Genomic DNA, 22,288 nt, shown 5'->3' with positions numbered 1-22,288 from the left:
TAGGGTGCCTCGATACCAGCGCCGCGCGCTACATCGAGACTCGCGGCTAAAGCTCCTCGATAATTTGAAAGTAGCGACACTCTCCTCCACTCCGGCACTCTCCTCCAATTGGCAGAAAGTGCTAATTACGAGCGCTTGCCGCATGAACAAAAACCGCTTGCTGCATAGACCTCTCATTCCTTTTGACTTTTCATTACCGTGTGTCTCAACACAGCATAATATATTAAGCATAATATTTAATATATATTTGAACATTCCTGAATATTCTCAGCATACCGAAGCTCAGTTAAATGTAGATTCAATTCAAACTAATTTTAGCGGAAGTAAAGTTTATGCAGTTGTTAACGAGCGGAGTTTCATTAATGTGATGGTTGCTAGCAACAGGCTGGAACAAATGCTTTGATGGTCATCCTAAAATTTTTCAATAAGGTTTAGACTGAGTTTGGTACCGCGCAGTGCACATGCAGCTGCTTAGTTGTTAAGCATGAAACGGATCTAGCTCCTGCTGTCGGCGGCCTTGACGTGACGTCGAGCCGAAACCGAGAGCCAAGATCAGGACACCGATTTCCCGTCGTCCGTACCCCAAAATTTGGCCCTGTCGACCACCGATACTTGACCTTGTCGGAAGCTCATCCACATTGGTGTCAACCTTAATTTTAGTATGACCAATATTTTTTTTTCTTTTGCTTTGTCTAGACTAAAGAAACGTGACCCAGAACGCTTTCAACTCTTTTAGTGGCAAAATGTGGATGACGTGCCGGCCTTGTGCCGATAACTGCGACAGGGTGCGCACGTACAAAATACTCCTACATCAACTCAAGACCAAACAGCATTGTTTTCTTTGTACACACTAGACCTCTCGGGTCCAAGGCCGACGGCTGCTCTACGCTGCGAAAATGGGCATGACGCCCCTTAACTAGGCAAATAATTAAGGAGGCTCACCTAAATTTGGAAGTTAAGACTGAGTTGGTTATACCCAAATTAGGTTATAGACACCAATTTCCGGTCAAACTCGGACCAGGTCAAATTTTGGGGACTCAGAGGGCCACATTTCGGGGGTGGGCCTCCTAAATTTTGAGATTACCACTGAATTCCCCATACTCAAATAGGTCGGACACCAATTTTGGTCAAATTCGGACGAGGACAAATTTCGGGGGTTCAGAGAGCTAAATTTTGGGAATAGGCAACCTAGGTTTGGAGGTCACCACTCAATTCGCCATGCGCAAATTAGGTTGGACACCAAGTTTGGTCAAATTCGGACGAGGTCAAACTTCAGAGGTCCAGAGAGCTAAATTTTTACAATGGCCCACCTAGGTTTGGAGGTAACCCCTGAATTCGCCATGCGCAAATGAGGTTGGTCACCAATTTTGCCACCTTTGGATGAGGTCAAATTTAAGGGGTTCCTGGGGCTACATTCTGAGGGAGGCCCACCGAAATTTGGACGTAACCAGTAAATTCACCATATTCAAATTAGGTTGGACACCAATTTTCGCCAGATTAGGACGAGGTCTAATTTCGATGGTCTAAAGAGACAAAATTTTGATGTGTGGATATATATACACTCTGTGGACAAGTTTTGCGGAAGAGTCCTCTACACGCTCCTGCGACATAAGCCTGTTATTGAATTAACAATCTCCCTCATTGCACGCGTTAGCGTTGATAAGCGAGACCTTTAGTTCAGAAATAAAAGCGGCTATTGTATGCGCATTGTATGCATCAGCAGTCGCTATTATATAGCAGTTGAGCGGAATCATGAAGTCAAAATAATAACGCGCATAACGGCGCAAAATGATCAGTGAATTAAGTGAGATTATCAGCTTTGTGATGCGCTTGCAAGCAGTTTCATGTCGCTTGGAACAAATGCACAGTACGTCGCAGAGGCAGCAGAGGTGACTAGTCTTCGTTGGGGTGATGTTCTTGCTGCCGATGTTGTTGAATCACTTTTTTATTCGAATGGTCTTCCTTCCCGCTCAGAATTGCGAAAAAAATGAAGCCATTTTCACGGCAGCTTGTGCAATTAAATATGCAGCATCTCGGCATAGCGCTGCATTAAAACAGCGCGAAGTGCAAGCGCGGAATGCTAGGGAGCTCGCTCCTACAAACGGCGGCTACCTAAAAAAATGGCGCCGGCTAAAAATGAAAACACAAAAAGAGCGAACTTTTCAAGCGCTTTTCCCGGCGACGGCCCGCGGAACCAATCACCGTTGAGAAGAGCGCCGATGGGAGAGTTGAGAGAGGAGGATCTGCGAGGAAGCGCGGAGTGGCGGCAAAGTTCACAGAAAGTCGCTACTTTCGTATTATCAAGGGATTTTACTCGCGGCGCGTCGCGCGCGCCCCTCGCGGCGGGAAGGAGATTTTCGTAGTAGCCCGTGCGCCCAGCCGTGCAACGGAGACACGGCGGATCTGCTGTGCGTGGGGCGCATTTGCGTTCGTTCTTTCGACTGGCGGCATATTCTATGGTCACTAATGCATTGCTAGGTTGCAGTCCCTGGGTTGCTGCTGTTGCACACATTTTCACTGGCCAGGTAAAATATTTTTAACATCACCGAATAAGCTTTACGAAGCGAAGCGAAAGTCCAAGCTTGTACTACAATCGTGCTTTATTTCGGTTCTTATGAAATCATTGTGCTTCATTTATATTTGGTTTGCAATCACGAAACCTGTGATGCAAATAGGGTGCTTCGTGCGAGTAGTGTCAATCGAGCCATCACTAGGATCATTTTTGTATTGCCCTTCAAACATATTTTCGTTATGAATAATAATAACCTTGGTTCATTTATTGGCCAATTTGCGGAAATCTGTAAAAGCGTCTCAGCAAGGCATGCCCTTGTCTCTGTCGTCTCTTCTTGGACTCCAGTTTCATTCATTCCTATTCTTCTCCCATACTCGTTCCATCCTTCTCGGCCGCTCGATTCCCCGCAGCTTTCCTTTTTTTTTTCCTTCTCAGCCACCCGTTTGGGGCGTTCGAAGCTGGCCTTTGTGAAGCTGTACCACACTTGAGAGGAGGGGTGTTCGCCACAAACGCATTTTTGTATTTTTCTACATTTTTACCGTGTTTTTTACGCCCCCCCCCCCCCTCGCCATCCCCTTCGCTTTTTGCTCGGCCTTTTCGAACTGCGCGCGCTTCTCCTGTAGTCTTCCAATTCGCTCGTTTCCAGCCTAGAAATAAACGCCCAGCGGGCGGCTAGGGCTCGTCCAGTCTTGTGGCGTGTGGCTTTCGCATTGTTTATACTTCGCTACGTCGCTCCAGCTGGCTGAAACTGCCGCCATTTCGCTGCGCAGGCCAGATTTTTCATGCGCGCGCCCTGCCCAGGCGGCCGCCCGGGCCACTACGAAAATGTTCCGGCGCTCACTCGTGGCGCTGCCTGTTCGCCGCGAGTGCTGCCCCCTGGGATTCTGTTCCCAAACTCACCTGAATATTGGATGGTATGCCAGACGTTCGGTGTGGTTTGTACATGAAAAGTGCCGATTTCGTGAGGGAGCAACTAGCCCTCGCGTTAGCATAAGCGAAAATTATATTTAGCGCTGTTTGCATGCGGTTCTGTTTCCGCGTCGCTACTTCGGCATGTCTAGAGTGTAATATGCCATCCATAAAAGCTAAAGTGCAGGTTGAGTATCCAATTAAGTAATTTGGCTAAACCCATCGTGACTATTTAAAGAGTCGAAAAGAGGACAGCTCCCTATGGGGGATTTCGTGCATCGAGTGAAATGTCGCTGAGAGAGTATGGGCCAAACGATAGATGAGCAATACTGTTTCTGGGGAAGTCACGATTGTAGTTGTACATTCATTTCCTAATACCATAGGATTAAAGCTTCATTAAGATAGCCGCATGAGTAACTTGATCAAAGGCTTTATTGAGGTCTGCCCCCAATGTGGCTTTGGTGTCCTTTCTTTTTGGATTATAGTGCATGATGTTGTAGGAATATGTCCTGCGCTACCAAGCCTAGTCTGAAACCGAACATACTGGTAAGCAGGAGCTCATTAGTTGCTCACGTAGCTGCTCAGCTGCATCTGAACATGCTCAAAAAGTTTGGCTACGCATGACGAGCAAGGCTGCCTCCTAGTCCACTCGGGTGGGGGTGGGATGAGGGAGAATAGCAGGGTTGGATGGGCAGGCTCACACCATGTGGTATATGTCCGAAGACTTCTCCGAACAGTGCGAACAGCTGCCATAGAAAGATGAGTCAAAATGTTTGAGGGCTTCCAGGCACAGCAAAGATATAAAAGGCGAAGCAGAGGATGTTCCACCTTTGCGTTAGTGAGACAGGTCGAAGAGATTTTTCCAACATTAGAACCACTGCTATTCTAGTGCGCAATCTCTTGCCGAATTTTTTTTCGACTATTTAGTGGCGACAACCACCAAAACATATATAGATAGCTTGCACTGACGTCAGTGGAAGGGGGTTCTGGGATATGCATCTGCCATGCTTATGAACCGCACGCTATCGCCCACTCTCGCACTGTAGTTGCAAGGCATGTTGTCACCATAGTCATAAGTGCAATATTTAGTTGCTCTAACCGCAGTGATACCCATGAGCGGAAGCAACCAACGAATAAACACTTCTTTTCAGTACTCAAGATCGTGGAGCATCAGTGCGAGTGCACGAAGGAGCTGAGCACGAAGCGACGCGCGTTGTGGCTGGTGGGCATTAACCGTGCAAACTTCAACAGCGAGAACCGCAACCTGAGAGTCGTCACCTGACGATCACCAATATCGTCAAGCACCATCAGCCAACCTTGCTGCAGGGCGAAGGCCTCTACTATATTCTTCCCATTACCCCGGTCTTGCGTTAGCTGCATCCACTTGACCCCTGCAAACTATACTTAATCTCATCCACTTACGTGACTTCTGCCGCTCCCTGCTATGCTTTCCTTCTCTTGGTATCCAAATTGTTACCCTTTTTGACTATCTGTTATCCTCTCTTCGCACTCATGCCCTGCCCATATGCCCATTTCTTCTGGATTTGCACTGAAATATCGTTAACTTGCTCGGGTTATTTCTCTGACCCACTCTGCATGTTTCCTATATCTTAACGTCACACCTACTGATTTCCGTTTCATAGCTCTCCGCATAGTCCTCAACTTAAGTAGAGCCTTTTTCGTTAGCCTCCATGTTTCAGCCCGATAGGTGAGTACAGGTAAGATGCAACTGTTATATACTTTCCACTGGAGTGATACCAGTAAGTTGCTATCAAAATCTGTGAGTACTTGACGCTCCATGCTAATATTATTCTCCTAGCTATTTCCCTTTCATAATCTGGATCTGCATTTACTACCTGTCCTGTGCACTGTAATCTTGCTCAGAATCATATATGCGAGAACTTCTGATAATTCAAACTTCTGATAACAAAATCCTGGGGTCCTTTCGAGTCTGAATTAATGAGAGTCTACTGTATAAGCATCATATATGTATTCTGCAACAGGTTTGGTATATGACCAAACATGGCTGCCATCATATCTGTGCCAATTTTTCATACAAGTTAAGAAATGCATGTTACCTAACAGGTTAATGGCACAACTGTCTGAAGGATTTGTAGCACCAGAATAGCAGGATCAGAAAGGAAGCATCCAAAAATGGTGCTAAAATGAAAGCTATGCCATGTGTGATGATATGCCTTCCAAATGCAGACATCTGAAACAGCATGCTCCATCTAATAGTTCCTTAACTTTGTGTTGTGCACAGTAAATGAACTGATGGTGGTTTCACTGAAACTTTGCAATTAATCCCTTCCCTGTCCTCATGCTCCTCTGGAGACCAGTAAGCAGGACGTAATATATTCCATGACACAACTTCCTTTTAATTTCAGTTCATTCACATATTATGGATGCTTGTTGGTGAAACGTCCATGCGCTATTCACAAATATATGACAAGAATGAACAATGCTTGCTGGGTAATTACTTCCTCCGGTATCGACTCTTTGACTTGAACTTCTTCACTGGGCCTTTGCTCTTCTTGACCAGACCCATCTCCACTTTCTCCTTGTAAGTCGGCCTTAAAAAAAGTAGATGAAAATGTATTTACATATTACAACTACCATGGCAGAGTACACATATCTCACCATTCTAGCCTCCCAATAAGCACCATGACGGCAAGTGCATTTTTATGGTCTCTAAATAAATACAGTCGAACCCGGATATATCGAACTCGAAGGGGATCGCGAAATAGTTCGATATATCGATAATTCGATATACAAAAATCGGCTTGTGATGGCACTTACGATGCAAAAAAACGATACCATATTTGTCGTGTAATCAACCCACTCGCATAATGAACCCACCCTCCACTTTTGCACCCGAGAATTTGAAAAACAAAAAAAAACAAAATATGCGTTAAGGCCAACTTAGCGACGAGCGGCAGCGACCTTAGCGACGAGCGGCAGCGACAGAGCGAAAATTTTCAAACTTGTTGGAACTGCGTCCCTCTCGCGCTCGAGCCACAGCCACCCCGGCAGCTCAAAACAAGGTTTCTGTGTCGCCGCGGCCGCAGTAATCGCGAGCATTTTCGCTTGCATGTCGATGGCGCGCGTCAGTCCATTTCGGTCGTCTCATCCACAGCTCATTGGCAGCGTGCCAAAATGCTGCGCAGCGATAACGTCAGGGCGTGTTTATCTTTTGATAGCTCCTGTGGTGGCGGGGAGCGAACTTGGCAGAGTGCCCGTGATGGCTTTATTGCACAAGCCTGGTTCGATTTGTCACGCCGCGCTTCGGGCAGGCGTCATGATCGCAGCAGCTGACCGCGTGCTTTCGCTGATTCATACATGCAAGGATAAACGATAAAAAAAAATAAGTATAATAAACAGCAACGCAAAAAAAAAAAAGAAAACTGCCGCTTCTTAACAGCCGCAGCCGCCATATCTTACGCTACGGGGCGCGTACAGCACAACGATAAGAAAAAATGACTCTCGTAAAAAAACAACAACAAAAAAAAACAGAGCTGCCGCTTTTTAACATCCGCAGGCACCATAGCCACGTCAGCCGGCGCACGCAGAGGGTTCGTAACACACGCTGGAGAAAGCGTCCGACGTCTGCTGAAAACGGGCTGAGCTGGCTTGGCGTATGCGTTGCGCGTGCTGAAGGAGACAGATAGCTCGGCAAAAGAATGGGCACACCCACGCACATGGCTTGCAAACGTCATGTGTTGGCGCGCGGGAAACGACAACTGCAGATGCGCGCGCCTTTGGGGAATGGGCGCGGCGCTGCAAAGACCAGCCGTCGCCTCTCATTCCTTCCGCGCGTGGCTTGAAAACGTCACGCGGCAAACGGACAAGGGTGACGCGATCGTATTTGGGGAAGGCACACTTTCCAGTGCGTGGTGCGGAGTTCGATATATCGAAAGACCGGTGAAATTGAGTTCGATATATGACGCGGCTTTCCTATACTTTTACATGGGATTTTCAAGGGGATATTTCGCGAGTTCGATATAACCAAATTTCGATATATCCGGGTTCGATATAACCGGGTTCGACTGTGTATATATATATATACATATATATATATGTATATATATATATATATATTATATATATATATATATATATATATATATATATATATATATATATAGCATCATTGTAAATGCTTTAGCGGGCAGCTCAAACAAATGAAAAGGATTTGCAGCATGCAGGTCAGTTAGCTCTTATAGCACAGGAATAGCTTGCATGAGTACTTGAGTAAGATGCCTCCTCAAGGCAAGCCTTGCCTTAACATAACCAAAAGTTTTTCTGTTCCTGTAGCTACATACCCATAGCGGAATTTTTTGACGGCCTTCTGGCTGGTGTCCACAAGCTCAGCATCAAAGCTCTTGCGTTTCTTGGCACCTTTCTTTCCTTTAGCTGCGAGAAGGAGGAAGTCACACATTTATTCATTACAGCAGAAACAAGTGCCATGCTACTTAACATGTCAATAATGAATATGCAAGGTAATACCAACAGATGACCTTGGCAAATATGGTCAGCTTTATTTTTCAACACAAATAAGGGTCTACCATTCGTCACAAAATAACTGTAAATATGTAAAAAAGTAATTACCAGCTACTACCCGCATGATTACAATGATAAAGGAACCTAGCATGTGATTGAACATACAGAAATGGGGTCATTCAGTACTCATGCTATTTGCAAAAAGCAACATTTGCACGTACAGTTGTTGCCAAGCAAAGGCGGCTATTTTTCAGGTACTTTTTATTGATGCGGAAATGTGTGAACACCTGCAACTAAATTTAATGCATTTTTAGTTGTTTTAGAGCATAACCTCTGCTAATTGGTGTGCAACTTTGGATTTCGCCTCGAACTGTCGAAATGATCTTGACCTTTGACCTCACACCCCTTCCAGTGCTGTTCAGGTTTCTATCGAGGACTGTGACAGATACTGAGCCTTTCCTTTCTCATAAGCCAACTTAGAAATTAAGTGTAAGTGTCCAACAAAATGTAAGATAGATAACATTGCGGAATGAAAAGGCAGTGTTAAAAGCGCTGTCATATCTACTCTTAAGACGAAGCTTAAGCGTCCCCTTATTAGAAGAGCCAAAACGGGTACAACCTTGCTAGACCATGCAAAAACATGCTTGACAGAGCTCTCGTTCGTATAACTAGGTTCAAGCCATGCTTAAACCCCCACCATTATTTTTTAATGTCCACCCCTCGGTCAGTCAAACCATAAATGAACAAAGCCAAAGTGAGCTACAAACTGTGTCATCAATGCATTTTCTGCAGCAGGAACACATCTTTCAGACTGTTTATTTGGCAGTAGATAGACAAAGCCACTATTACAAATCTAATAAAAACGATGTCACATACACAGTGATGTCGCTGCTGAGAGATTAAATTACCTTATACCTTTTGTCACACTAGCAGATTTAATGTCATTCGATGCATCGAATGTCATTTGGTTTCTTTCGGTTCTACACAGTAAAAGATAATGTCATTCGCAAATGATGACAATTACGATCAGCTATAAAAGAATACTGCACTTAAGGAACATCAGTGCGCATAAAAGGCGTTTGAAGTCACTGTGTTGCATTTTAAAGTTGATTAAAATATCTGTACGATAATTCAAGTGAAAAACATTACTTCTGGCTGTGCTGTAACATTTTAGCCATAAAAATTCAAGCCGAGTATCAAGTCACCCACAAATTCGATAAATGTAAATAAACAATATGGCCGAACACAGCAAAGCATATATACACAGTGCGGAGACGCACGGAGACACGTACAGCATGCAATTGATGTCCAAGCTGTTAGGCACTGAGTCACAGCTTTAAATAATTCTGAGATAAATGCACGGGGAGAAGCGGCCACCAAGAAACACAGAACCTAAAATGATCGTGAGTCGCTGGCATGACTGGACCACTGCTGTGACCGAGAGTAATTGCATTCCACGAGAGCCTGCAGTGCGAATAATTTTACACCTAAATTAACAGTTTTTGAAACAAAACTGTAAATATAATGTTTAACTTTCACTGTGCGCAGAATATTTTGTTGCGTTGCTTGTTTCTGCTGCATATCTGGCGTCGAGAGCACACATTCGGTTTACGATCGAATGCGAATGAGTTCCCCACACTCATTCAATGAAAAATGTCATTCAAACCTAATGACGCAGGTGAATAATGACATTAGATGCTAATGCCAATCGATTCGAATGACATTAAATTTGCTCAAGTGACAGGGGTATTAAAATGGGAAATGACTCCACAATAATCATGTCAGAAATTAATAAGAGCATTTGAAAAATGTATGTGAACCAGTTAAGGCCCAATCACATGAGGCATTGTCAGTCTACAGGCTGTATATTATGCATGTTGACACATCACTATTATGTGAGGCAAGCTGTCGGCCCGCGCGCCGGTCAAGCGAGAGATGTCGAATGGCTTTTCTCCAGCAAGGGCTAGCAGCGGGCCGCAAAGCTGCTCACGCTAGGTGTGCCAACCAGACCATTCTTCCCCGAAATGGACTCCTTCACTGCTGGAGACTGCAGTCGTGGGACAATAGAAAGAGATTGGGCCCTGTAGTTAGTTGATTGTTAAGAATAGGGGTGTGGAGAGGGGAAGTTGAATTGAAAAAAGAGATGGGGCACTGTAGTTAGTTGACTGTTCGGAATAGGGGTGTGGAGGGGAGGAGTTGAATAAACTTTTTTTTCCGTTCATATTGAGTGGCTATGCATATATCTTGGGTAGAACGAGGTGTAGGAGGTGGATACACAAAGTCAAAGTAAATCGCACAAGGATTAAGGGGGAGCCTCAGTATGCTAGCTTCAACCCTTGTTTGATTTCCATTGACTTCATGTGCTGCACATGTTTGTCACAAGAAAAGTGAACTGCTTTTCTTAAATATGCGAGCTAACTATACTTCTGCGTAATCTCCAGGCAAATGTTGCTCAATTTAAAGGTTTCCAAAATGCACATAAGAAAAGAACCAAAGAAAGCCCTGGCACATTATAGCACAGCTCCAGTGGGAACTACAGCTATGACTGCCTGAAATGGGTAAGCTTGGATCATGAATTCAACATGTGAAATTGCATCAAACTCACGTGGGTTTGTCTTAGCCCTATCATCATCATCACTGATGGCCCGTATGCGCTTGGGCTTCTTGGCCCTCTTGGCCATGCGAGCCTGGTACTGGGCCGTCTTTTCCAACTCCCTCGAGACACGGTCTTCAGCCTAAGCAAGACAGGGAAGAACAAATAAAAACATCTGGGAGTAAGAAAAAAGAAAAACAACAGCTCTAATGGGACAGCTGGCAAACTGATTATCATGGATTATCATACAGTTTGTAGTAAAGCTACCTTTTAATACGTTCCTGTCCACACCTATTCCCATCAATAAACACGCTATCAATGGTTTCACGATTCGAATTTTCCCAATTTCGAAGCGCTCCTTGACAAGTGGCAGCATCCAGTGAGAAATAGAAGAACCCTTCTTTCAATTTCGCTTTTGATTTTATTTTTTCCACCGTGCCGCACCCATGCAGCTGGTCTCCGGAGTCAGGTAATCGGGGCTCCTTGTTTAAATCATGGCGTCGACATCGCGCGCTGCTGCTGCTCGAAAACGGCACTTTTCCACAAAAATTGACGCATCTGAGAGCTCATTTTTGGACGCGAACAGCAGCAGTGATGATTCTGAAGATGACTTCAGCTCTTCAGACTTCAGCACCGACACCGCAACTGCATCAAACTGACCCGGAACGTCAACAGCTACGCACCGATAAGTTTCACTTCCGCCCCCGAAATGTTCCACTTTTGCTGCGCGTTGATCGGAAGAGATCAGTGTTCTGAAGGTCACAACTGTTACCTGCAGGGTGTCAACATCTTTCGGGTGGGATTACTTCCCGCCGCCAGCGCACAGTCATGTTTTCCACTAGAAGACAGCCAGGGGCTGACCTCAGCATGCTGGACCTCGACTACTGTTTCCTTTCCTAACTCAGCAAATAGCGTACACAGAAAGCTAAAATTTGCTGATTAAAAAATGCATATGCAGAAATATTTTTGTGTTATTTGTGTGAATAAACTTTGATGTTTTTGAGTGTTTTTATTTTAACTAAAATTTTTTCTGAGTTTTTTTTCATCACTTGCGCAATAAAGATGTTGATTGTGACTGATACCATTGTGAAGAGAATATCCTCAACAATTTTACATCATACACTCCTGTACCAAGCAAGTTTTGCTAAAGAAACAAAAATTTAATGACCCCACCCAAAAAGTACTACTTTTCCCGGAGAAAAGAAAGTGTTAAAGAGCTGGAACAAGTGAGCAGAAGAAACAATAAAAATTGCCCATTCGAAACTGTCTAAAATAAAAGAGAACTGCCAGAATAGCCTTTGACGCAACTCTTGAAGTAGAATATTGAAGAAGAATTGATCAGCTATAAGAAGCAAGGTGATAGTTTTTCCTGCTGCTCAATACGTCCTGTGTTTGTTACAGCTTTTGAAAGGTTTCTATACCAAAATTCACATAAAGTCTCAATGATAGGAACATAGTTGGTAAGAACTTTGGGATGATATGAATTAATAAAATTCCCTGCCATGGGTGCATTGTGTACAATGTGCAGAATTTCGAATATTCCAAATACTTTCTGGCACCATTGCAAATGACATGAATGCATGAGCACTGATCGTACCCTCGAGCACTGAGAAAGCGCTGCCCACACACAGCTGATGCTTGACTCTTGTCGCACATACCACGAGAAGCGGGAAGTGACACACAGCTGTGCTCACCAGGAGCCAGCAGTGGCCTGATAGCCATGAATAGGCCAGCGTAAATGCATTTCCCATGCTTCAGATAGAAAATTCTGTCAATTTTGAATTGTATGAAATTTCATATGGCACGAATTTATCAGGATTCTGTCAGATTCATACCACTTAGATTTTCCTCTGCTTGCAAAAGTTTACACAGTGTTTTATGCAATGCCACAAAGCTTTGCATATGTGCTTTTGCAGCATAATCACAATCTATTCTAAGAGAGAAAAGCAAGTTAACAGATCTGAAACATTCAAGATGTTGCAACTAATAAAACCCCATCATGGTGGCCCAGTGATTAAGACATTCGGCTACCAAACCGTAGTACCCGGGTGCGAACCAGACCATGGCAGCCATGTTTCAATGCAGGCAGAACACAAATGTGCCCATGTGCTATGCGATGCCAGGGCAGATTAATGATTTACAGGTGGTCTATTCCACGACCCTCCACAAGAGCCCTCTTTCATTTTTCCCTCCCACCTGTCTCTCTTCTGGTGAGGGTCAGGTGTCCACCAAGGGAGTGCGACGACAAATACTGTGCCTTTCTTTTCCTATAAACCAATTTACAACTAGCGAGTGTCATTTGGGCAGTGTGTGGCCTTGAGTTCAGAAAAACACACAGAAGGGTTGAAAACAGCGAAACCTCGCTATACGTTTTTTTTATATATATAAGAAAAGAATGTTTTATTTGGGGAAACGTAAGATCTAAACTGCCTGATTTTGAAAAATGTATTAACTGATAAATGAGTGCAAAGGCACTTGTTGACCCTTTCATTTCATAAAAGAATAGATTAGACTTATTGGCATAAGGTATGAACCACTCCTCTTCTAGTTTTTACAAAATATACTCCACATTTACATAGTCCATAGTTGGGAAAAGATTTAGAAGCACATCCGGTACGTTGATGCAATGAAAAATAATTAGGCAAAGGTTTAACCCCGCTAAACCTAAGTAACCAAAGTGAAAGTTTGAAGGTTAAGCGTGGTAAAGCTTGGCTAGACTTTGTTGCCTGATGGTAATGACAACTGCTGCCGTTAAATTGGCAAAAACTGTTGAGATTCGTTGACACTAAGAGGCAGCGGAGGCTGTCTAGACACAGCAAGCATTAGGACTCCAGCGTAGTTACAGTTGAGCAACGTCATGGTTGTCACGTGACTAGGCAGAGACGAGTGCATGGTTACCTCAGTTTCAGCGGGGTTGAGTGATGTTATAGCTGCCACGTGCTTTCTCCTCGGCTCAAGGACAAAAGCGTGCGCACGGCAAAGAAGTTACACAGCAGAGTGGTAAAAGCTCTCGCTGTTAAAACCGAAATCGCCTCCTTCATTATTTCCGGATGCTTCGTCCCATTACAATACTGTACTGTGGAGAAGCCTTTATAGTGGCTGACTGTCATCATGTTTTAGCTTTTCATGCCGTGTTCCCTGGAGTAGACAGGCTCGTATGTAAGTGCATAGTTGTAGTTCTCAACTGCTTCCCCCTATGCCTCTAAGGCACTGCGTAGAAGCCGCTGTGTGTTTTCTTTTCATGTCATGTCTCAATGAGAACAACTTTTCTGTGTCAAAGCGTTGTCTTTTCCTGATGCTTCGCCACTTTGCACGTAGGCATTGCAGATAAGCAACTATAGAAAGTAAGCGCAGCTACACTGCAGCCGTTCATATTGCATTCCCTCAGTTCGACCCGTTTGATTTTTATGTGCCGTCAATAAGTATTGACCACAATTTTCAATTCTGAATGGTGCAACTGTCTCCCATCCCTGCTTTTTCCAGCACTCAACTGCATGCTGGTGCCCAATTTATGTGGGTGTGATAATATCTATACTGTTTATTCATAACTATATATAAATTGCATGCCAATTTCTATGTGGTTCATAGAGCTGAGACAGTATACATTTTGTACCTGCCAACTTTTGCATCCTTTAGACGGCATCAGATTTATCTCTAAGGACGCATTTTCATTTAAGAGTTTAAATTGCCAGAGACAGCTGTTTCAGCAACTGCAATCAATTAGCTTAGAGCTCAGCTGTCAATGTCCCACTATAATAAAATATATATTAAAGATCAGTAGCTGGAAACAGTGGGTAGTGGTCCACGGTGCTATAAATCACAACAGTAAATGAAATCAGCTTTCCAATATTTGACTGCGTCAAACAAACCAGAGGCGCCAAAATTCTAGAGCCTATAATTTTATAAGGTAAGGTTTCTTGCTTACACAAGAAGTAAAGGTTTAACAGTGGACTACCTTCTGTCATAAAGGAATTCTATGTGACAGTCACTGAAAACAAATTGCATCCAATTGCAATATCGACGAGCACAAGCTCGCAGTACTGGCTGGAAAACTGCTCCCAAACTTGTCCTGTAGCATCTAGTTCCACTGATACAGCCGTGGAATATGACACGTGCAGAATATGACATGTGCAAGATGAACTGTTAACTCATAGGGGTGTGCAAATATTTGATAATTTTGAATGTTCGCTTGAACAGCACAGCATTCGATATTTGATTAGATAGGAAGTTTTGGTATTTGAAATCTTGAAGTATTCGTCTAGCACGAGTTGCATTTCTGAAAAGCTTGCATTATGTAGTTTTGGTTTTGAGTACAGCGTAGTCCGCGGTACTGCACTTAACCACAACATTAGTTTTAGGCAAAATACATACCAGATGGTAGCTTCCCTTTCAAAAATGCCTTATTAATCATGAACGAAAAACCGCCCACTAAGTCCACTGCATATTTAGATTATATTTAGCATACCACATGCAATGTGACTACGAAAAATAATGCTACCGGCACTGCGGAGCTCTGTATGCACTTATCAGCGCATGCCTAGATGTGCTAACCTCCGCAGTCACACTCCACGCGAGCGGCATACTGTGCACGGCGCGTTGCGACCACGCGAAATGCGATGACAGAAATAACCGTACTAATCCACTGTGCAAGATGTGGCAAGTGTGGGATAAAGGTGACAACATGATCCTGAGCCTATGAGCAAAAAGCGCAACGTTTTGACTTTGGATGAATTGGGACTTGGCTTCCTTGGTACTCACGCTGCCAACATAACATTGTAAAACCACAGAAACCGAAACAGAGTGGAAACGGATTTAATATGGCTGCACCCCGGCACTGCTTTAGACCAACCAAATTGCGGTACTCAATTATAACGCAAGGGTAGACTTTAAGAGCCAAAAAATCTTGAAAAAAAATCCATGCTACATTCGAGTAAATACGGTACTATGTATCTGAATTATTCGAAGAAAATCCCTATTCACTTCGAACGATAAAAACACTATTAGCACACGCCTATTAACTCACGTGCTGCTTCATTTCATAATACTAGTGCCATCTGCTGGCAACACAAGTGTAATGGTGGCTACGTTTCTCCAACATAGCAGGCCTAGCGAAATTTGTGCGGCACTACCAAAGAAGCACAAGTTGCCGTATTCTGCCCTTCATGTTCCAGGATATTAAAGAAAGGTGAAGCTTTCAGGGAGCTTCGTGGACAAGTTACAAACTGTGCAGCGATGCTTTGGTCCACCTTTCAGTACCATGTGGAAGCACTTACATTCTGCGCTCGTGGTGGTATCTTCATCCTTTTGAGAGTGTGCTTGCTGTGCTTCCCAAGCTTCAGTTGCACTGAAAGAGACCCACAGAATGTATATAAGTCTGCATACGCTATAAGATTTGAAAGTTTCTTGTTCTTTGTCCTCTGTGCAAGAAGATGTAGGATCAGACTGCGCCACAGCTGATATTGTCAAGGATAAAATATTTTTTTTTTTTTTGTTTCCATAACGTTCAGTAAACCGTTCTTGGCGTTCTTAATAAGCTTACATTAACAAGAAACGAAGAGGGTGAAGATGGCTAAACTAGACAAGTGCATAAAGCTGCATGCCAATACCCTACTTTGAAGAAAATTTGAACGAGCGCAGTAAAATGTGTAGAACACAACGAAGGAATTCATCCAATTCAATGCAGAAACATGGTTCACTGATTCTGAAAAACTTCTGAAAAAGTGCAGAAACCTTGCAAAGCCTACCACAATACAATGACACCTTGTTTAAGATACCGGTGACGACAAAAGTAAACGGAGCATGAGATTTTTTTCTAAAATTTTTCCCGTGCTGCATAATTGACACTCGAAGTCATTGTATGTGCAGGCTGGTAGTAGACGTCAGTGGGTATTCGCTTGCACAAGTAATGTTTTGTTATCTCCAATACAGAAGAAGTGATTGTAATTTGAAAGGAAAAGCGGGCTCCGTTTACTTATGTCCGCACCTGTACATTAGGGTTTAAGTAACACAAGCACAAAAATTGAACTTGAGTTGTATAAATAACTCCATTACGCAGCAAACCCACTTATCAAACTCGGTTAGATTGAATTGTCCTTTATACTGAATTCTTTCTGAGCATGGTAATGCTACAATGTGGCTCTATAAGAAAACACTATATATCATATAAAAATTAGCATGCAATGCAAGAAGCTGGCTTTCCCTCAGCATGTCACTGGAGGTTAGCTTTCCCACATAGACCTGTGGGAGCTACAGTGCCACGTAGCGTGCACACTGACTAATAATGACGGGGAGGCTTTTTCCATGACATAAGCAGTGGACACGTGGCCAGCGAACCAGGATGCACGTTTTAAAAGCTTTGCATTGGCATGCAGCCCACTTGGTCAGCTCGTGTGGTGCATCGTGCTGCCACCAGCAGTTTTGTGCAGTTTTTGTTTCTCAGTACATGATATGGAAGCTGTAAAAAGGAAGCATCTCCCCTTCTATACAAGCATGAAACTTCATCAAGCGAGCTGAACAAGGTGAGAAGAAATCCAAAGTCACTACAGTACACAAGGTTCTGACAAGCACACTAAGCACCATTTTGAGGAACAAGACTCATGCTTGAGCTAAAGAAGACAAGAGACCCAGCGCTCATGGCTCCAGAGGTGTGTTATACAGCTGCTTAAGAAGACGTTGAGGAAAGCTGTGTACAAATGTTCCTTGATCCCATTTCCATTCCCATCAGAAAACAAAGGACTTTGTTTCTGTTCTCAACAGATCCAACTTTCACGGTGGCTGCAGTTGGCTACAGTGCTTTAAAGGACACCGTGATATTGTCAGCACAGTGATCACTGGTGAGAGGCATACCGTGGAGGTCGACTCTTTGAATTAGTGGACTGAAGAAATTTGGGTGACATCCTCACAAGGTGGCACACCATGATATTTTCAACATAGGTGAAACTGCATTATTTGGCAGATGCTTCCGATCAAGACACTGGCATGTCGTGATCACAAGTTCCACAGGCAAAAAATATCCGTGTTGCTCAACCCAACGTGAACGGGTCAATGAAGCTTCAACCGCTCAAGATCAGAAAAAGCAAGCCTCCGTTATGGTTGCAGAATGTGCCTTCGGTTGCAATGGCCTACAGGCCCAATCCAATAGATGCAGTGCTAGTTTTAGCATGCAAGGGTGAAGGAACGGGCTAGTTGGTAAATCATCTTGGAAAGCAAACCCGCGCACTTCAAAACACAGACACAGAAAGGGAACAACAACACAGCGCTGCAAGTTACATTGCTAGTTTTAGCAACATTGAACTCAGCTTTCTGCCACCGAATGCTACGCTTGTGGTTCAACCCTTGGACTGAAAGATACCTCTTACCAAACCCGAGGACTGGAAGAGATCTGAAAATCAAACTCCTGGATGCCCTTTCTATGCTGAATCGGTTGTGGAATCATGTCAAATAAAAGTAAAATTATACATAATTGCTTCAGACATTCTGGTCTCTTGCTTTTTCGGAGTAAAAGGAGAAAATTCTTTCTCAGGCGAGCTCGATGAACTTGTTGTGGGTAATAATAATTTCTGGAACCAATTGTACGAAATTTCTCGTGCTATTTGTGATGTAGCAGATGCAAGCGAATTTGCTTTCACGGACAGTGACGTTGAAACCAGAGGCATCAGTGGACAAAGACACCATTGCCAACACCACGGATAACCAAGCCATCTCTTAAGCAAACTGTGACGAGGACTTAGAAGAACCAAGTTTTGCCCACATACTTCAATGTGCTCCGTGCTCTCAGCGTAGTTTATTACTATTGCATGACAAGAGAATATTGTGGTATCGGCTGCTTTGAGTTTATGGACAAAGCTGAAAGATATGTTCCATCCAAAAGAGACAAACATGAATGAAAACGACTTCTGTTCTTTCGTTTTATGGCAATGAAGAGTAAGAAAGAAAAGTAATTCATGACTATTTTTCTCAGTAATCTGCTTACAGTAAGTGACCATCATAGAAATACATTTCTTCTTAGTGCATTTGGGTGTTGTTATATTTAGTACCAATTCTATATCACATTACACATTATATGGAACTCGTGGGGATTCTTTTGCTACTTCAATATAGTAGCGGGTTTGTCTGTAATCACATCTGATACTGCAATCAGTGAAAATGCAGGTTTCACAATTTGAAAAGGCCAAGAAGTTAAATACAGGTGTCATCACTACCAGCCGATTTCACAAGCAAACTGCTATGCATCAACATATTTTTGGAGCGGATCTATGTTTGTGTGAACATAACTGGACTTCATTATAAGAAGTAATTCATTATAAGAGAGAGAGAGAGGTAACAGACAATCAGGAATGAGAGACATTTCACATATCCTTGGCTGGCTATCCTATCTCTGTCATTATGCAAGTCTTTCTTGTAAGAGACATCGGTTAAGAAGTTAAAAAGGACATGCAGAAGCCAAAAGCAACCTCAGCTACTACCTTCATGCAGTAGGTTTTAACAGCCATTTTTTAGCTGCCCACCTTGTTCACGAAACTTTTCCTTGGGTGTCTGGAACCAGGTGCGCTGGGGCTCCTTGGCAGCTGTCTTCTTGTTGACCAGGTCATTTGCCTTGTCAACCTCCTTCTCAATAATACCCAGCTCCTTCTCAGCCTTCTCTTCCTGTAGGATAGTCTCCAACTCTTCCTCCAGGCCTGCTATTTTCTCTCGGAAGTGTGTCACTACGTCTGCACACCAATCAGCAACAAGACAATAGCAGATAGTCACAGTCAAGATTTAATACTGGTGAGATACGTGAAAGGAAAGGACAGCCTTGTCATTTTTAAAATGCTCTTCATAGCCAACATGTACTGTGGTTTATGAAAACTGCGCAATTTTGCTGTGACCATCTAACCTTCCCTATATCGATGTAATTGCTCCAACTGCAATTCATATTCCTAAAATGAGATGTTTCCATCCAAGATGCAAACTGTAAAAGCTAAACTTTTCAAGAAAGGCAACCGATAGGACCTAGCCAACTATAGATGCATGTTTAAAGCCCCTAACTTTCTGTGACAGAGAATGCTATATTCGCCGAATTGAGAACAAAGAGTATCCATGAACGTTCGCTAGAGACATCAAAGATGCTTCAGAATCCACCTTGCATTACTTTTGGAATCAGCAGTGTGAATTCTTTCTTTTATTTTTTTTTTTTACAAATTTTTCAAGGTAGCCAAGTGACCTTTATTACCAGGCTTGAGAGCTGTGAGGAAAAGCCAGTTTCGGGAAAACCCTTGGGGAAATGCACGTGGTATTCAAATGCAATGATAAAAACGTGGCTGTAGATAGAAGGAAGGCAGTGCGGTATGTTGAAAAAGAGTAGCCACTGAGAGAGTTGAGCGGACTATGAAAAGCAAATGAGGGCAAATGGGCAAAGGACTGACTCGAAGCACCTATACTCCCCAACAACTTGCTGTGGCTCTGCAGTGAAGGCAAGGCAGGAAAGGGAAAGAAATAGGCCTTTGTCCTCGTGCCGTGGGGAACAGCTTACTTAAGTCCTAGCAACCACGCGCAGTTGCTCCAACTTCCCCTCATCACCTCTATGCAGCCCTATCATGAACAACCCATTGCCAACGGCACAGGGATGAAGATCTGTCTTTCCTTCTCCTGCCCTGCCTTCGCTGCAGAGCCAAAGTTGTCCAGGAGTATAGTAGCAGGTGTTGCTGCGTGGGAGGCTATGTAAATTGAAGAGGCAGAGGTTTGGCACCACTGAAGTGCGGCGCATGCATCTTGCATTTTAAATATGTCAAAATATCAGCTGCTTTCCTATTAATGCGATAGATAGCAATACCGAAATATGTAATTTTCTAAAGGGAACTTTAAGAAGTTGGAAGTGCTCGAAAGTGGCAGTAAGAAAACCATAACCCAAAATTAATGAATACACAAGATGTGCTACACTGCCTCTTTTTCTAGTTGTGAACATCTGGAACTTCTATCTGTAGGCTTCTTTCTTTGGTGTTAAAACTCTTGTGGTACAGCAGAAAAAACAGGCAATTCTGATAGGTATTACAAAATAGTTTTGATAGACTAAATTTATTGCATTATCTTGCTATAACATACCCAAATACCCAAAGTGCAACTGAATAATGGCTTCACAATACAAAAAATTGCAATGCCTAAATGCAATACATAATAAAAACTAATCTCAAATACAGAATAGTCTAAAAGCAACCATACTGAAAGTTGGAAGTGCTTTGGTAGCCAAAAACCACACTAAAAATATCAGAATGAAGCGCGTAAAAAGCCCACTATACTGCTTCCGAAATTCCGCGAAACCGTGATCGACTAGCTGGCTGATTCGTAGCCAATGACTGCCGCTGCCGCAGGCTGGTGCACACGGCGCGAAGTTGATAAAAGTGAAACCGAAACTAAGTAGTCGGCCTATTGTCGGTGATGAGGCCGTTTGTGTTTCATCACATTTGCCGTTGAGCGTATGTCAGAGGTGTGTGGTCAACTGTAGTGAAATTATAGTTCAGGTACGAGGAGTGCTATTTTGACAATCACTTACAGTGCCATGCAATCGTACCCGGACGCGGCCTAACCGGTGCGAGTCCCGTAGCGCCGGTCTGACGACATAGTGTTTCATGGGCTTCGGCTGGGATAACGCCGACAGAAATATTTAACCGTACTGAATTAATGGGGGTCAAATTAACGAGTATTTAGTTGCAAGACTCGGAGGTCACACGTGGAACAGACAGCAAGCAGCTGCCTACGGCAGCTACCCCTGTACCCTCCGGCACGCCGATCATGACGCCAGTTAGGCTTTATTCACTCTGCCATGGTTTTACCTGGGTTTATCCTTGTCCCTGTTTTGGACGTGTGCAGCCTCGTAACTATGCCGCCCTATTACGGAGGCTTTTCTCTGGCCATTTGCCGGGCGCCAGGCTGCCCAGGCACAGCAGCACGTAGTTGGAATATTCCTTAGTGGAACAGACTCGCGTTCGAATTAACAAACTTTTTTGTACATAGACATCTAAGAAGCTTGGCTGGACCAAATAGTTTACTATACAAAATGTTATAAACTGCTTGTTCATTTAAACTTTTGAGGTAATACATTTGGCTGGCTTACCTAAATTTCTATTCGCAAATTCCACATACGGTGTCAGCGCTACGCGGTTATCTCTGGAAATGCCCGAGGGGTGGTAGCGGCGGAAGACATCCAGTTTGATACGACGTCCTCCGCCCAATTTCCATGCTCTCTGTCGTATCACATGATGCTTTTCAAGTACTCTTCTGTTTCGAGTGCTGTTTTCAACACAGTCACAGCAACAGGTTACTATAATGTCCATGCATGCATATTAAGCACGCAATATAGGTTAAACAAAAAATGAAACTGCTAAGTTTAAATTTTCTGTCTTTCGCAGTGCTCGAACTGTGCAGTCAAAAAAAGCATGAACCTGTATAAGTAATTTAGCTTAAAATCTTAAGCTCAAAAAGACGTGATAATTAAGCCAATGCAAATCACTGCCGAGTAGCTTTTCCCTGGCATTCCAAATGCCATACACAGTAGTTAGCGGCAAGTCTCTCTCACGTGCCAGCACAGATTTCTTTGCCCCTCACTCGGTGGCACGGACAATCTCCACCTTGTCATTTATACTAAGCACCCAGTGTTTCTGTCCAAGCTTCGGCATGATGCAGACGGATGGAGAACTCGCGACGCACACCGCTCAATGTCACCTCGTCACACGTGCGAAAGAAAGTGAACCAAGGCCTAGGTGCAAGGGGTGGTCGCTCGGACTGATCCAAAATAA

At 43.6% G+C, this 22,288-nt stretch overlaps 1 protein-coding gene across 1 annotated transcript in view; it reads right to left on the bottom strand.

The window, feature by feature from the left end:
- Positions 1-5,778: 5,778 nt before the first annotated feature.
- Rs1 (Dead-box helicase Rs1) overlaps positions 5,779-22,288 on the bottom strand; it is a 48,179-nt gene continuing 31,669 nt past the window's right edge. The window contains exons 14-18 of the mRNA XM_084593886.1: positions 19,022-19,225; positions 15,788-15,858; positions 10,527-10,656; positions 7,744-7,834; positions 5,779-5,994 (exon numbers count right to left, since the gene is read on the bottom strand). Coding sequence (XP_084450012.1) covers positions 5,898-5,994; positions 7,744-7,834; positions 10,527-10,656; positions 15,788-15,858; positions 19,022-19,225 — 593 coding nt within the window. The 3' untranslated portion in view covers positions 5,779-5,897. The remainder of the gene's footprint in view (positions 5,995-7,743; positions 7,835-10,526; positions 10,657-15,787; positions 15,859-19,021; positions 19,226-22,288) is intronic.

This window comes from Amblyomma maculatum, chromosome 2 (assembly GCF_055883805.1).
Source record: "Amblyomma maculatum isolate TAMU_Amacu chromosome 2, ASM5588380v1, whole genome shotgun sequence".
Taxonomy (NCBI): Eukaryota; Metazoa; Arthropoda; class Arachnida; order Ixodida; family Ixodidae; genus Amblyomma; species Amblyomma maculatum.
This window is presented reverse-complemented; position numbering and strand designations above follow the sequence as displayed.